Source organism: Haliotis cracherodii, unplaced genomic scaffold (genome assembly GCF_022045235.1).
Source record: "Haliotis cracherodii isolate W230 unplaced genomic scaffold, xgHalCrac1.p SCAF_27, whole genome shotgun sequence".
In the NCBI taxonomy this organism is placed as follows: Eukaryota; Metazoa; Mollusca; class Gastropoda; order Lepetellida; family Haliotidae; genus Haliotis; species Haliotis cracherodii.
Window position 1 is genome coordinate 3,688,651 of NW_027266283.1, and position 17,888 is coordinate 3,706,538.

The 17,888-nt window shown below is 42.9% G+C and overlaps 1 protein-coding gene and 1 pseudogene across 1 annotated transcript in view; one reads left to right on the forward strand and one right to left on the reverse strand.

The window, feature by feature from the left end:
- Positions 1–371: 371 nt before the first annotated feature.
- Positions 372–17,888, reverse strand: part of LOC139473243 (uncharacterized) — a 34,185-nt gene continuing 16,668 nt past the window's right edge. Inside the window, exons 9-17 of the mRNA XM_071255776.1 lie at positions 13,756–13,850; positions 11,253–11,351; positions 10,703–10,816; positions 9,796–9,894; positions 9,078–9,368; positions 2,758–2,850; positions 1,986–2,048; positions 1,286–1,375; positions 372–427 (exon numbers count right to left, since the gene is read on the reverse strand). Of these exons, the coding sequence (XP_071111877.1) occupies positions 1,296–1,375; positions 1,986–2,048; positions 2,758–2,850; positions 9,078–9,368; positions 9,796–9,894; positions 10,703–10,816; positions 11,253–11,351; positions 13,756–13,850 (934 nt within the window). The 3' untranslated portion in view covers positions 372–427; positions 1,286–1,295. The remainder of the gene's footprint in view (positions 428–1,285; positions 1,376–1,985; positions 2,049–2,757; positions 2,851–9,077; positions 9,369–9,795; positions 9,895–10,702; positions 10,817–11,252; positions 11,352–13,755; positions 13,851–17,888) is intronic.
- Positions 16,413–17,275, forward strand: LOC139473107 (uncharacterized; annotated as a pseudogene).

A 17,888-nucleotide genomic window follows, 5' to 3' on the forward strand; every position in this document is an offset into this window, starting at 1 on the left:
GATTCTGGACCAGACAATTCAGTGATTGACATCATGAACATCGATCCATGCAATTGGGATCGATGACATGCATCAACCAAGTCAGCAAGCCTGACCACCCGATCCCGTTAGTCGCCTCTTACGACAAGCATAGTCGCCTTTTACAGCAAGCATGGGTTGCTGAGGACCTATTCTACCCCGGATCTTCATGGGTCTCTTTTGGTAAGTATAGTATTCTGATCGCATTATTTAACATGTCATTTCACGCTACTTACTCATCTCTGCGTGCATCATTGTGAATTTGATCATAACAACTTTTTTTAAACAGTTGTTAACATTCTGGGTTAACGTTGGTATAGAAATGAAAGAAAACAGAAACAAAAGCGACAGTGATACTTTATTTGCTGCGAACGCTAAATACGCCTCTGTTCTTCACCGGATGCAGGTACTGGAAACATAAACACAGAATAACTCAACGTCACATTTAACAATACAACAGAGATCAAGGCAGGTGAACTTTCATCTCAACAGATGTTTTTAGCACACATTACCCCCAACTTATTTACAGACACAAAGAAATGTATTGTGTTACATGGCAGTGTTTTTTACTGTTTAACAGTGATTGTACCTGTGTTGCGTTGCATTGTTTCTGTTGGGATTCGGAAAACGCTCATTGCATTGTGTTTGGACAGTGATTAGTCGCCAGGAAATCACTATATTTAAGTGTATAAACTTCCGGTCCGGCTTTCCACGAACGGTGATAGTATGTTACCGAAATTTCTGTGTGGTGTGGGCATGTTGTAGAAATTTCCAGTAGCTTGTTAGGTTCAATATTAGCGTGTTAAGGTATTTCTTACGCATTTCATCGCTTTGGAACCAGCTTTCATGTGAGGATCGCTCGTCATCCCTGATTCCCTGCTTCATTTTGGAAGCTTGATCGCTGTTACCGCTGGGTGAATATATATTATTATCACTGACTTCTGCTATCAACAATGTTGTTTTGTATTTGATACTGACCACTGCCATCAAATTATACACTGCCATTGAATATTGTACTACCACTCTATTGTGTACTGTCATTGTAATTACTGTACAGTAATTTGTATTGATTTGTAAACTTTGTAAATTTTGTGATGCATTTGTTGATTGTATACCACTTGTTGGTTGTTTGTTGGTTTCGCAATAAGTGATTTTCTGGATTAACACTCTCAAATTGGGAATCGGCATGTAACATTATCGATCAGCAGCTTCTGGAGCTGAGCTAGCATATGCTCTTTAGATATGAAATGATAAATTGCACACTTACGCTTTTCATCTTAAGCACATTTGCACACCTTCCCATAGATCAGGAAACTACACATGTGTTCCTTTCTGATTGATGCACAGATTGGGTTCTCTTAAACAATGAGGGTCAAAGCGCATGAAAAATTCATAAACATATATGGGGATGTTTACGTCATGTGACATACTTCAAGAAAGTAACCATACTTCACGGTCATTACACACATGTGGCCCCGCGCAGAGTTGCGCCCCATGGTCGTGACAGACACTTATGATCGTGAGAAAGAATCCCAGTTCTCCCTGATTATGTTTCTAGGTCCGTGTTCGTGGCTTTCACCAAAGTGGCAAACGCCTAAGACCTGCATCACTTCGGGCTTTCCTCCTACGTCAAGTAGACATAACGTGATGTAACTGATATACTGTTATATATGGCGTTAAACCACATCACTCAGTCATTCAAATTCCAAATCGTAATGCGACAAAGAAAGTTAAGTATTCTTTCATTTGAATTGTGCACTTGGTCGGCTCGTAAACAAAAGTAACAGAGAGTACGGATAAGTAAAGTAACATGCTTACACAAACATTCACATTTACATTATTTTACATACATTCATATGTTCAATTTTACTTTTACAGAAATTAGCATTACATTTACATATGGTTATCTTCACATGTACATACTTTGACATTTACAAGTAAATACCTTCAAATTTACGTTAACATACCTTTACATTCACATTTGCCTTCTATCATTATCTGCGGGAGGGTACACGTCACGTCACATATCTCTGTAAATTCAAAGCATATGAAAATGCATGTATCATTTGCAGGTTCATCTATGAAATTGAACTTTGACACATTACATAATGTATAGGAGACAAATTATTCACAATGACATTCGCGAATGTTCTCATCTGTAATACATGGTGTAGGGGGGTGGGGGGGGGGGGGGGGACTGTATGTAGATTTCTGTGACTGCTTCAAGTAAAATGTTAATGTTTTAATTTTGGTTCTTTATTTATTGGGTGGGGTGGGGTGGGTGCTTTTTTTAAATTTTTTTTATTGTTGTTGTTTGCTTTTTTCTTGGGGTGGGGTTGGGGGTGGGGTGTCATAACAGAAGACATTGACTCGCGCAATGATGCAGCTTTTAATGAATGGCGTCATTAATTAGGTAGCATAGACCACCTGTCTGTCTGAAAAAAGTATTCGTTGTAAGCAAAGGTGTAGATACGATAGAGATATCGATCGGAGGATACTTTTCAGAAACAATTCGACGTGAAGGAATGATCCGCTCCCTGAGATGTGTCCTCCCCTGGATTATCAACCTCACATGATACCACCCCCCCCCCCCCCCCCCCCCCCCGTCCCCCGCTTATGCAATACTACTCGTTACTACACGGAGATTGCCTGAGATCACATCCTTTCAACAGAACCAAAGTTGCAGCTTAACTGTGACACACAGGAAAACAGAAAGCAGGAGTTCCGGCCCCAACATACCGCAAGATTTCCCAGTGAAGCCATAGGGGCAGCTGCAAGCACAGACAGACTCCACCAGGAGGCCATCGTTCTCACAAACCCTGTCACACGGCTCTGAAACAGGTTGAAGAACGTTTTATATCACTTTTGAAAGTGAATGCATTTGGCTAATGAGAGATCGCCCTCTGGGGTACATGTATATCCCGATAAATGTGCTGTAGACACTACGGTGAAAGACGTTGAAGTGCATGTGCATTTCATGCAAAACGTGATATTTAGGTAGAGAATCCGTGAAGTACATTATCAAGAAATGAAGGTGCTGCCACCCCCGTCTCTCTTTATTTCCTGGTAATGATTCTTTCCTGTGTTTGTGGTAAGAGGCGACTAACGGGGTCGGTGGTCAGGCTAGTTGACTTGGTTAAAACATGTCATCGTATCCCAATAGCTTGGATCGATTCTCATAATGTCAATCACTGGATTGTCTGGTCCAGACTCGATTATATACAGCCCGCCGTCATATAGATGGAATATTGCTGAGTGCGGCGTTAAACAAACAAACAAACAAACTTAGCGGCCATCTGGCGTAGGTTTGAGCATTTAAAAACATCGTTTTATTCTATTGCACATTTATTCTTAATAAGCGTTTAAACTGTTGATAAGATATTTCTAACCAGTATAAGTAAACAATGTATTAAGCAAAACTACATTCTATAATACGCCAACATCGCAATGACGTCATATTCAAATGATTCAACAAAACGACACGAGCGCTACGATTGTCGGAAATCTACGTATAAGAACAGGTGTCCCTGATCATAGAGACTGCTGAGAACGCGTTCAATGACGAGCTGGCCTCAGCCATCTGTTCTGCAATGTAACTTCCATGCAGTGGTCAGGTTGTGGTCTACTCTGTCATGTACTGGTCATGTAGTGGTCATGTGGTTATGTAGTGACCATGTAGTGGTCATGTTGTGTTATGTAGTGGTCATGTTGTGGTCATGTAGTGTTAGTGGCCTTTTACGACAAGCATTGTCACCTTTTACGGCAAGCATGGGTTGCTGAAGACCTATTCTACTCTGGATCTTCACGGGTCAGTGGTCATGTGGTGGTTATGTAGTGGTCATGTAGTGCCATGTAGTGGTCATGTAGTGGTCATGTAGTGGTCATGTAGTGGTCATGTTGGGGTCATGTAGTTGTCATGTAGTGGTTAGGTTGTGGTCATGTAGTGGTCATGTAGTGGTTAGGTTGTGGTCATGTAGTGGTCATATAGTGGTCATGTAGTGGTTAGGTTGTGGTCATGTAGTGGTCATGTAGTGGTCATGTAGTGGTCATGTGGTGGTCATGTAGTGGTCAGGTTGTGGTCATGTAGTGGTCATGTAGTGGTCATATAGTGGTCATGTAGTGGTCATGCAGTGGTCATGTAGTGGTCATGTAGTGGTCATGTAGTAGTCATGTAGTGGTCATATAGTGGTCATGTAGTGGTCATGTAGTGTCATGTAATGGTTATGTAGCGTTATGTAGCGTTCCTGTTGTGGTCATGTAGTGTCGTGGTGGTAATGTGGTGTTATGTGGTGGTCATGTAGCGTTCCTGTTGTGGTCATGTAGTGTCGTGGTGGTCATGTGGTGTTATGTGGTGGTCATGTTGTGGTCATGTAGTGTCATGCGGTGGTCTTGTGTTATGTGAAGGTCATGCAGTGGTCATGTTCTGTTATGTGGTGGTCATGTTAGGGTCATGTAGTGGCCATGCAGTGGTCATGTAGTGGCCATGTAGTGTTATGTAGTAGTCGTGTAGTCTTATGTGGTGGTCATGTAGTGGTCATGTAGTGTCATGTAGTGTTATGTAGTAGTCGTGTAGTCTAATGTGGTGGTCATGTAGTGGTCATGTAGTGTCATGTAGTGGTCATGTAGTGTTATGTAGTAGTCGTTTAGTCTTATGTGGTGGTCATGTAGTGCCATGTAGTGGTTAGGTTGTGGTCATGTAGTGGTCATGTAGTGGTCATGTAGTGCAAAGTGGTGATCATGTAGTGGTTATGTAGCGTTCCTGTTGTGGTCATGTAGTTGTCATGTAGTGTCATGTAGTGGCTATGTGGTGGCCATGCAGTCTTATGTAGTGGTCATGTACTGGTTGTGTGGTGGTCATGTAGCGTTCCTGTTGTGGTCATGTAGTGTCGTGGTGGTTATGTGGTGTTATGTGGTGGTCATGTAGTGTTATGTGGTGGTCATGTAGTGGTCATGTAGTGTCATGTGGTGGTCATGTGGTGGTCATGCAGTGGTCATGTACTGTTATGTGATGGTCATGTAGTGTTATGTGGGGGTCATGTTGTGGTCATGTTGTGGTCATATAGTGGTTGTGTAGTGGTCATATAGTGCTTACGTAGCGTTATGTAGCGTTCCTGTTGTGGTCATGTAGTGTGATGTAGTAACCGGGTAGTGTCATATAGCGTCATGTAGTGGTTATGTGGTGGTCATGTAGTGGTTATGTGGTGGTCATGAAGGGGCATGTGGTGGTCATGTGGTGTTATGTGGTGGTCATGCAGTGGTCATGTGGTGGTCATGTAGTGGTCATGTGGTGGTCATGTGGTGTTATGTGGTGGTCATGTAGTGTTATGTGGTGGTCATGTGGTGTTATGTGGTGGTCATGTAGTGGTCATGTGGTGGTCATGTAGTGGTCATGTGGTGGTCATGTGGTGTTATGTGGTGGTCACGTAGTATCATGTGGTGGTCGTGTAGTGGTTATGTTGTGGTCATGTGGTGTTATGTGGTGGTCATGTACTGTTATGTGATGGTCATGTAGTGTTATGTGGGGGTCACGTTGTGGTCATGTTGTGGTCATGTTGGGGTTATGTAGTGTTATGTGGTGGTCATGTAGTGGTCATGTAGTGGTCATATAGTGGTTGTGTAGTGGTCATATAGTGGTTACGTAGCGTTATGGAGCGTTCCTGTTGTGGTCATGTAGTGTGATGTAGTAACCGGGTAGTGTCATATAATGTCATGTAGTGGTTATGTGGTGTCATGTGGTGGTCAAGTGGTGTTATGTGGTTGTCATGTAGTGGTCATGTAGTGTTATGTGGTGGTCATGTGGTGTTATGTGGTGGTCATGTAGTGGTCATGTGGTGGTCATGTAGTGGTCATGTGGTGGTCATGTGGTGTTATGTGGTGGTCACGTAGTATCATGTGGTGGTCGTGTAGTGGTTATGTGGTGGTCATGTGGTGTTATGTGGTGGTCATGTACTGTTATGTGATGGTCATGTAGTGTTATGTGGGGGTCACGTTGTGGTCATGTTGTGGTCATGTTGGGGTTATGTAGTGTTATGTGGTGGTCATATAGTGGTCATGTAGTGGTCATATAGTGGTTGTGTAGTGGTCATATAGTGGTTACGTAGCGTTATGGAGCGTTCCTGTTGTGGTCATGTAGTGTGATGTAGTAACCGGGTAGTGTCATATAATGTCATGTAGTGGCTATGTAGTGTCATGTGGTGGTCAAGTGGTGTTATGTGGTTGTCATGTGGTGGTCATGTGGTGTTATGTGGTTGTCATGTGGTGGTCATGTGGTGGTCATGTAGTGTTATGTGGTGGTCATGTGGTGTTATGTGGTGGTCACGTATTGTCATGAATTGGTCGTGTAGTGGTTATGTGGTGGTCATGTAGTGTCATGTGGTGGTCATGTAGTGGTTATGTGGTGGTCATGTAGTGGTCATGTGGTGGTCATGTAGTGTCATGTGGTGGTCATGTAGTGGTCGTGTAGTGTCATGTGGTGTTCATGTGGGTATGTGGTAGTCATGTAGTGTTCCTGTTGTGGTCATGTAGTGTCATGTAGTGGTTATGTAGTGGTTACGTTGTGGTCATGTAGTGGTTATGTAGTGGTCATATAGTGGACATGTAATGGTCATGTAGTGGTTAGGTTGTGGTCATGTAGTGGTCATGTAGTGCGATGTGGTGATCATGTAGTGGCCATATAGTGGTTATGTAGTGGTCCATCTTCCCGAGGCAAGAGAGTTAACTGACTATATAAAAGTCCAGTTTTCACCCTTGCCGAACTTGGCTGGTATTAAGGAGTTACATTTTGGCTGGACTAACGAGTCTATGTATAGTCCAATCAAAATCGTGCACCGAAATCGAAATCCGGTTCGTAAACTGTCATGCAGATTTCGGTCGATAGCGGGATTTGCAAAGCATACTCGTTGTCAGCAGATATTTTCCATTTTTTTTATGTTTTTAATCAAGGTGCTCAGATTATTTGATGCACTTCGCTATGTAAGACTCGTTAAATCACAATATAGATCATGATTGTCGATCAGATTGTCTTGACTGGGCGCCACCGTTTTCTTTGAAGCAAATGCAAGTGATACGAGAGGTTGAATCTGATTGGTCAATAGGAGAGGCATAGAAAGGACACAACTCGTAATAGCCACTGGTGGCGCTACGATCAAGCCCCGGAATTCCAACCTAGTTCGGCAGGGGTGGGAACTAGACTTTTAAAGTCAGTTTACTCTCTTGCCTCGGGAAGATGGTAGTGGTCATATAGTGGTTATGTAGCGTTATGTAGCGTTCCTGTTGTGGTCATGTAGTGGTCATTTAGTGTCATGTAGTGTCATGTAGTGGCTATGTGGTGGCCATGTAGTCTTATGTAGCGGTCATATAGTGGTTATGTAGTGGTCATGCAGTGGTCCTGTATTGTTATGTGGTGGTCATGTAGTGGTTATGTAGTGTTATATAGTCTTATGTGGTGGTCATGCGGTGTTATGTGGTGGCCATGTGGTGTTATGTGGTGGTCATGCAGTGGTCATATAGTGTTATGTGGTGGTCATGTTGTGGTTATGTTGGGGTTATGTAGTGTTATGGTTCCACTGTACACGGCTGTTCCGCCCACCTTGGTGTGGCAGTCTGAGGCAGTCAGGGAGAAAATAAACACGCTATTAAATGTTCTGTTAGCGTCAACTTGGATTTACACCCCTGAACAGTATTTCAGTTACATCACTGGCGTCAGCTTGGATTTACACCCCCTGAACAGTATTTCAGTTATATCACTGGCGTCAGTTTGGATTTACACCCCCTGAACAGTATTTGAGTTATATCACTGGCGTCAGTTTGGATTTACACCCCCTGAACAGTATTTCAGTTATATCACTGGCGTCAGCTTGGATTTACACCCCCTGAACAGTATTTCAGTTATATCACTGGCGTCAGCTTGGATTTACACCCCCTGAACAGTATTTCAGTTATATCACTGGCGTCAGTTTGGATTTACACCCCCTGAACAGTATTTCAGTTATATCACTGGCGTCAGCTTGGATTTACACCCCCTGAACAGTATTTCAGTTATATCACTGGCGTCAGCTTGGATTTACACCCCCTGAACAGTATTTCAGTTATATCACTGGCGTCAGCTTGGATTTACACCCCCTGAACAGTATTTCAGTTATATCACTGGCGTCAGCTTGGATTTACACCCCCTGAACAGTATTTCAGTTATATCACTGGCGTCAGCTTGGATTTACACCCCCTGAACAGTATTTCAGTTATATCACTGGCGTCAGCTTGATGTGGGAGGGACGTGATGCAAGTGTCTGGCACTGGCAAACAAAGAAACATAATAGAAGTAAAACTAGGATTCGAACCCACGGTCATAGGTTTCTGGCTCAGATAAAGTACGCAATCTGTAAGGTGAATGACGTCATCTGAAATAACTTTGCGTTCCCTGATATCCCCAGCCCTTCCCTACCACCGAAGACCCTGGTACAATTCCTGACATGGGTACAATGCGTGAAGCCCATTTCTGGTGTCCCCCGCCGTGATAGTGCTAAGAGTGGCTTAAACAATAGTCACTCACTCCCTTCCGGCAAGCGACGACTTTTAAACCGAAACTTAAATTTCGTTGATCCCGGTAATGGTACCATTTCCATTGTTTTTTAATCGAAATTCAGAACTGTGTGACACTGACCTGGCTTTTAATGGAATAGATGATCGTAAATGTGAAATGATTAACGTTCTGTACAGGGGATGTGAGTGAGTGAGTGAGTGAGTGAGTTAACAGTAACAGTATTCCAGTCATATCGCGGCATGTCAGCTTAATGTGGGAGAAAAGCCCGAAGTGATGCAGGTCTCAGACGTTTACCACTTCGGTGAAACCCAGGAGCACGGGTATGGTGCTGACAAACCTAGAAACATAATCGGGGTGAACTGAGATTCGAACCCACAATCATAGGTTTCTGGCGTGCCCAGTGGAGGCAACTCTGCACAGCGAAACGCGGCAATATCACGGCGGGGGAAACCAGAAATGGCCTTCACACATACATATTTTAGATAATGGGATAAACATGTTTGAATACTATATATCATACCAGATGCCGTTGTAGTGGTTGTAGTCGTTGTCGTAGTTGCGGTAGTTGTTGTAGTGGGAGTAGTTGCTGTAGGAGTGGTGCAAGTCGTAGCGGTAGTTGTACTGGACGTGGTTGGAGTTGTCGTTGCAGTTGTGCTGGTTGTAGGGGTTGTAGTAGTAGTAGTAGTAGTACTTGTGCTTGTGGTAGTAGGTGTTGTTGTTGTAGTAGTTGTACTGCTTGTTCTGGTCGTGGTTGGTGTTGTGGTCGTGGTAGTAGTAGTTGTCGTCGTAGTGGTTGTAGATGTTGTTGCACCTGAAATGAAAATTAGAAACCTTACACATTTCAGATCAGAGTGAGTCTGATTTATCCACTCATAAACACGCTGCAGTCATAGCACGATGTATGATGTTGTATTACACACAAGGACTAATCTGCTCTTATCTGGGTACCATGTAAATGATATCCCAACATGACCGTCGACTAATAATCAGCAATGATCGCAATAACGATGTTTCACCATACAGGCAGGCAGGAATCATACTGGTTAAACGGAGCAGTAAAACAGAAATCAGGAGAGGCCTTCCGCTGCACGGAGATTTAGGGAACAGATGGCGTACATACAAAGAAGTGACATCACAATGAAACAAATATACGTCATGGAGTATAGAGAAACGAATACAGAATCTTGCCATTTTAACAACAGAGTTAAACAAATGGAGATTTAAGTAGCTGACCGTACCTGAAACATCACACACGTCGCCGGTCCAGCCGTCGGGGCAGTTGCAGGTGCAAGGGAGAGTGTTCTGTGTACCTCCGTTTTGACAAGCCTTGGAACAGGCTGTAGAGAGAAACTGTATGTCAAACACATCTCCATGGCAATACCTACAGTATTGTGTTACAGCCCGTTATGCACACTGTGCGAGTACTGGTTAACCCACAACATACCTGGTTCCTGTAGACTACATGTACAGGTGAACCCACAACATACCTGATGGCTGTAGACTACATGTACAGGTGAAACACACAACATACCTGGAGGCTGTAGACTACATGTACAGGTGAAACACACAACATACCTGGCTCCTGTAGACTACATGTACAGGTGAAACACACAACATACCTGATGGCTGTAGACTACATGTACAGGTGAAACACACAACATACCTGGTGTCTGTAGACTACATGTACAGGTGAAACACACAACATACCTGATGGCTGTAGACTACATGTACAGGTGAAACACACAACATACCTGATGGCTGTAGACTACATGTACAGGTGAAACACACAACATACCTGGTGTCTGTAGACTACATGTACAGGTGAAACACACAACATACCTGATGGCTGTAGACAACATGTACAGGTGAAACACACAACATACCTGATGGCTGTAGACTACATGTACAGGTGAAACACACAACATACCTGATGACTGTAGACTACATGTACAGGTGAAACACACAACATACCTGGCTCCTGTAGACTACATGTACAGGTGAAACACACAACATACCTGATGACTAGACTACATGTACAGGTGAAACACACAACATACCTGGCTCCTGTAGACTACATGTACAGGTGAAACACACAACATACCTGATGGTTGTACACTACATGTACAGGTGAAACACACAACATACCTGGTGTCCGTAGACTACATGTGCACATGTCTGGACAGTTGGTGATGTAGAAAGCGTATTTGCAGTTTGTCTTGTCGGTGCAGTAGCTCTCGTCTGTTAGTGATCCACAAGCAACTGAAATCAACAAGCGTTTATACAAATACCTTGATTACTATTGCTGAAATTAGAGTCAAAAGGCAGCTACAGTTCAGGTATGTATGAGACAGACAGCGAATGAATGTTGGTTTACGCCAAGCTTGCTACAGTTCAGCTACGTATGAGACAGACAGCGAATGAATGTTGGTTTACGCCAAGCTTGCTACAGTTCAGTAACGTATGAGATAGACAGCTAATCGAATGTTGGTGTAGGCCAGTGAATATAAGGACATAACATTATTGTGTGCGAACATAATTCACCTGACAAAAAGACCAGTAGTTGATGGTATAAACTTCACACATAAACTTCACACGCCCAGGAGTCTAAACTCTGAGCTGCGCAGTTGGGGCGCTACAGATAGAATCCTTGATGGGCAGAAGTAGAAGATATTAGGAGATTGTCTTATTATCTCACCTGTCTCGCACGAGTCTCCGGACATGAACGCCGGGCAGGAGCATGTGCAAGTCGTCTTGTTCAGAGTTCCTCCATTTAGGCACACCTTGCCACTACAGTCTGTGGACGAGATTTTCTCACATATCAATACACGGCCTGTCAGTGTCAAAAGTAGATGTAATCGTATACGTGTATTAATACCTATTTGTTTGCTGATTGTTTAACATCTCAGCAATATTCTAGCTCTTTGACGGCGGTAAATAACCGAGTATGGACCAGGCAATCCTGTGATCGATAATTTGAGCAACGATCCACGCCGTCAGGGTACGAGTGTGTGAGTGAGTATGGTTTAACGCCGCTTTTAGCAATATTCCAGCAATATCACGGCGGGGGATTCAAGAAATGGGCTTCACACAGTGTACCCATGTCGGGAATCGAACCCGGGTCTTCGGTGTGACGAGCAAACGCTTTAACCACTAGGCCACCCAACCTTTCCCGTAGGGGAACGAAGCCATGCTATCAACCAAGTCACCTACCTTGACCACACGATCTATTTGATCAGCATAGGCTGCTGTGATGGTGATGGTGAAACGGGGTTTAAAGTCGCGACCAAGATTATTGAACTTATATAGCGACGTGCATGTACGTGTATATATGTGTGTGGCTGCTTGTACTAGTCCGGACTGATGCCGATTTATAGTGCTAGCTGAGATACCATGTCGCAGTTTAACATGAATACCCCACTCAGACAGAGTATACTGACTCCGAGCGACCAGTCCTTGTTTTAGCCCCTTAATGCCGAGTGCCAGACAGGGTAACAACAAGTACCATCTTTTAACGTCTTTTGGTATGACGCGGCTGGAGATCGAACCCCGGACCTTCCGCTCTCTGGGCGGACGCTCTTCTACGAGACCACGGAGGCGGTCCTAGGCTGCTAAGGACCAAGTCTTACCGGGAATCTCGACTGGGGTAAGTGATGACGACTTTGTGTTCGCTTACGAAGTAAACGTAACTGCGATGAGCATCATGGTCGTGGCACGAGGAATCGCTATCAAGTCGGCAAGTTTAACGTTGTCGCCTCTTACGACCTGCGTAGATTCCAAGGGACCATTCTCACCCCGGAATCCCTACGGGGATATTGATAGCTGACACTAATGATAATCATAATGATCATATGACTATATTACGTTACAGATTGAAATATTTATTGTTTACAGAGAGGTTGATTGATGCCGTTATTATGGTTATTTTGTTAACGTTACATATTATTTCCCTTTCTGACTATTGCACACATCCATGGGGATCTCGGGAAGAATATAGGTGGACCTATACTTGAAGAAATAGGCGAATAAATGATTCTGGAGATGAGGCTCGGTGACTTGCTTGATTTGCATGTCATCGTATCTCAGTTGCGTGGATTGATCCATTCACTGGATTGTCTTTAAGGATTGGACTATTTACAGACCGCCGTCAAACAACTAAAATATGGCTGAGTGTGGCGTTAGACAACAAACAAACAAACCAAAAGGGGAAAAAGGCAATCATGTTACATAACTTGTCTAATGAAATAAAGGGGAATGAGCAAAATATGAATTTCAAATATCTTTAATTTTAAATAATGAATTTGTTTTCGAAATATTTACATAGGTTCAATCTCATCCTTGTGAAACAGCAATTTGAATTTGTTTTGCCAATGCACATATAAATATCGGTAATTACAGTTTTCCTGTACGTAAGAAGTGGTAGATGCGTCATGTAATGGTTCAGAATAATTCGGACAAATTTTGAATGAATCAAAACGCTCTTATATATCCTATATAATCAAAGTTAATAAAATAACTTATATTCATGTGGCACATGACATTCAATATGACGTTCAGTAAATATGCATCTCTGCATAGCGAAGAAACTATGCCCCGCTATTGCTGAGACAGTTAACAGCAATCCCCAAATTCCAATCGTTGTATACAGAAGTTTCAGTGACACACCCCCTGACCACTCGTTGTACACAGGAGTTTCAGTGACACCCCCTGACCACTCGTTGTACACAGGAGGTTCAGTGACAAGCCCTGACCACTCGTTGTACACAGGAGCTTCAGTGACACACCCCATGACCACTCGTTGTACACAGGAGCTTCAGTGACACACCCCTGACCACTCGTTGTACACAGGAGTTCCAGTGACACACCCCTGACCACTCGTTGTACACAGGAGTTTCAGTGACAGCCCCCTGACCACTCGTTGTACACAGGAGTTTCAGTGACAGCCCCCTGACCACTCGTTGTACACAGGAGTTTCAGTGACACGCCCTGACCACTCGTTGTACACAGGAGTTTCAGTGACAGCCGCCTGACCACTCGTATATACAACCCGTGTACAACCCAAGAACCACCTGCACCGCAACAGATGTGTGGGCCATGGTTTCTCAGCGCTCAGTTTGTAGTGAATGCACGTTTAGGCAGTAGCATAAAGCATTCATTTTCACAAAGTTTAATTATAAGAACCAGAATTGTTTTTCCCTTACCACAAAGGCCGGCTGCATCTCTCGCCAAACAGTCAGTCTTACAGGAGGCATCTGCACAATAGGCAAACGGTTGTTCCTTTTCCGACGTCAGTTGACTGCCAATGCGATACAAATTTTACCATCGGTATCAACAAGGATTTAATTTATTATGTTAATATTATTTTAAATCAGATGATGGCGTGTAGTGAACCTCGCCAACTCGATGGCTACGGGAGCATCAAATACATAGATATTCCCCCATGTGTTTATTAGATTATATGGCATATTTTCCAGAGGGAACCAATGTCATTGCAGCCGATCTTGTAATGTTCTGTGAGGGGTGGGGTAATTTTTTTCACAATATAATATGTTACACACATACCGGCAAAAATAATTTGCCTCCTGTTTTACTAAAACAAAAAATGTTCTGTCCTAAAGGGATTCCGCTGGGGATCACAGAAAATGTTCGGCATGTCAGTTCGTTTGTTTGTTGTTTAACGCCGCACTCTGCAATATTCCAGCTATATGACGAAGGTTTGTAAACAATAGAGTCTGGACCAGACAATCCAGTGATTAATATCATGAGCATCGATCGACGCAATTGGGATCGATGACATGCATCAACCAAGTCAGCGAGTCATAACACCCGTAAGTCGCCTTTTACGACAAGTTTAGTCGCCTTTTACGGCAAGCATGGGTTGCTGAAGACCTATTCTACCCCGGAATCTTCACGGGTCTTGCAATGAACTTAGATGTTTGTTTGTTGTTTTACGCCGCACTCAGCTTTGTTTATTGATGACTATGAACATAATCTTTATATTTTTATTTTATTTATCTATTTTTTGTTTTTATACTTATCTATTACGTTTGTTCTTTGAAATGATATCATACATTTTTTCTCCTTAATCTACGTCTATGGTGACTTTGTTTTTATCCTCTCATCTTTCTGTTCAACTTACCAATATTTATCACTTACATTTTCCCCAGCAAATCCTTGTGTTTTATTGTCCCCATTGACCTATTCTACCCCGGAATCTTCACGGGCCTTGCAATGAACTTAGATGTTTGTTTGTTGTTTTACGCCGCACTCAGCAATATTCCAGACAATCCAGTGATTGACATCATAAGCATGCATCCACGCCATTGGGAGTCACCGAACCTGACCACCCGATCCCGTTAGTCGCATCTTACGACAAGCATAGTCGCCTTTTACGACAAGCGTGGGTTGCTCAAGGTCTATTCTACCCCGGATCTTCACGGGTCATGAACTCAGATGATGGGGATTGATATTGTACATTACAGGCAGTCGGTGGGCATATTTGCAATGGCAATGTACTCAAAGAACACGCACACATTTAATAACTGTTTACATTTGTGTAATGTAGGTATTCTATATAGATCATTCCCTCTTTACAACGTTACCCTACAAATGATCATGTTACTCTGCTGTGTAGATATCCACACAAATCCAGGCCCTTATAAACTATCAGATTTTAACATAGTTCAACTAAATGTACGCAGTGTCAAGGATAAGACAGACCCCATAGCTATTGAGTTTTAATGCTATGACATTACCGTATCACACAAACATGGTTACATCCTGGCATTTCGGATAGTCAGCTCTAGTCAACTATTCCTGGCTATCATTTACCGTTCTGGCTTGAGGTAGTGGCTTCGCAATATATGTCGGGAATAGTTTAATGCATGGACCTCTTAACTATAATTTGACTCGAGGTTTTATGGATACTGGTCATATTCAAAACCTGTATTGTATTAATTGGATTATTTCATAGTGCAGACAAAAACATCTCATGCTGGGATCTCATTGGCATATGTATAGGTAATGCTACAGACCTTAATACTGATACCATTATCCCAGGAGATTTTAACATTGATTTTCTTGGAGAAAATACACAAAAAATTGAATTTCTACAATGGGCATATGGTCTGAAACAGATAATCTCTGAGCCAACCTACCATTCTAGTACGCTACTTTATCTGATCACGTTATAGTATTGTGCTTGACCCTGTTTGTAGTGACCATTGTCCAGTGTATGTAGGAATTAACATACCTTAACCAAAATGTTTCGCATATACCAGAACAATATTTAATCATAATCTTTTGATGTTGATGGGTGATCGGTCGATCTCAATGGCAATGACCAGAACGAGTTAGCTAATTACAGTAATTGCGTAGATGATGCAGTTACAGAATTCACTTCAATACAGTAAACTACGTTTATAACGAACACGCTTATGGCGAACTGACGGATATAACGAACCTACTTTTTGTCCCGACTATTTGCTGTCGTTATGCTGTATATGCGAAAAAAAATCGGGATTCGAACCCACAATCATAGGTTTCTGGCGTGCCCAATGGACGCAACTCTGCACAGCGAAACGCGGCACCTTAGACGACTGGGCCACCCGTGCCCCCTATGGTCTGAAGAGCTAAGAGGAAAATAGATTCTGTTTCATACAGACAACATAGCTTTAGTGTCCGTTATCAACAAGCAAACGTCTAAAGACGTCAAGTTGATGTCCTTGGTGAGGGACCTTATTCTTTTGTGTTTGAAACGGGATATAATTTTCAGAGCGGAACACATACTGGGAAGACGTAATAAGTGGGCAGACCTACTTTCTCGTTTACAGATATCAAAATTTCTCAGTCAGGCACCATGGGCAGACAAGCAGGAAACGCGGATTCCTCCGCCCCTACAACCCGAGAATAATCTATTCACTTAGATACTTTATTAGGGGCAGCTCTATGTAAGAATAGTCAGGCTACATATACCAGGGCGTGGGATTTGTACAATGAATTCCCCCGGGATTGTCTAGGTATTTCGCCGGCGCTACCGATGGCAACACCTAACTGGGCACTGTTTTTGGCGTATATGTTTCATTTAAAGTTAGCACCTTCAACACGGAGGACCTACATTTCAGCGTTAGGTTACATTCATAAAATTCGCGGTTTAGAGGACAAATCAAATTCTTTTCAAGTTCAGAAGTTGTTACATGGGGTTCTTCAGTAGACCAGCGTCTACCAATCACAGAGGACATACTGGGCAGGATGATTGACACATTACCTGTGGTGTTTTCCAACCCTTCAATCAGACTACTCTATGACACAATGTTTTTAGTCGCCTTTCACAGATTTTTTCGGATTGGTGAACTGACGGTGCGTAGTTCGGATGACGAAGCGGCCTTGCAGGTGCAAGACGTTTCACTTTCCAGCTCCGCGGCCTATCTTAACATATCGACGTATTAACACAACAGCGGTAAAGCTAGCAAGATCGTCACACTAGACAAGTTAGACAGTAAACTATGTCCAGTTGCTGCGCTCAAACGTTACCCACGACAAAGGTCTCTCTTCCCAGGCCCTCTGTTTTGTGACAGATGCTTTAAACCGGTAGCAAGATCCTCCTTTAAAGAGGCACTCAGAGTCGTATTTAACTTCTTAAGGTAGGATTCTACTAGATACAAAGGACACAGTTTCCGTATAGGTGCAGCAAAGGGGCCGGTGGAATTCAGATGCATTTAAAGCATATATTCGTGTTCAGCTGTAGAGAATAAGGGTTGTTGTCGGTAGCGTAGCTCAGCGGAAAAAGAGCTTAATCGCTGAATAGGACCAATTAGCAAGGGCAGTTTGGCTATCTAGAGTTTTATTTATCACTTAAATGTAGGGAAAATGCGATTGTTATCGATCTACTCATACAGCTGGGATTACAGAGTTGAGTCTGTTAATGTATCACTTACTATGTTATGATGTGTGTTAACATGTTATGGTTCATTATGCCAAGACAGGGAGTGTGGTGTTTCGCATGGGCAGACACTACGCTTCATGATCAGGCGTGTTTGTTCAATTAAAGTCTGTCATTAACTATTTTATGAGTAGCTACATGTAAATATTTACACGTCCCAACTAGGGGCCTTTGTGAATTACAGAGTAGAGTTGGGTGTTGTATGGTTGCATTTTATACCTTACCCTTATAATAAGTGTTAAGACAGGGGTGTGGTGTCTCGCATGAGTAGACACTATGCCTCAGAGCCAGGCAATTTGCTCAATGAGTTTCATTATTTAATTCTAACAATTATTAATGTAAATAATTTCATGTTCCATCAAGGAATCTTTTACGATTTCCATTTCGTGCGGA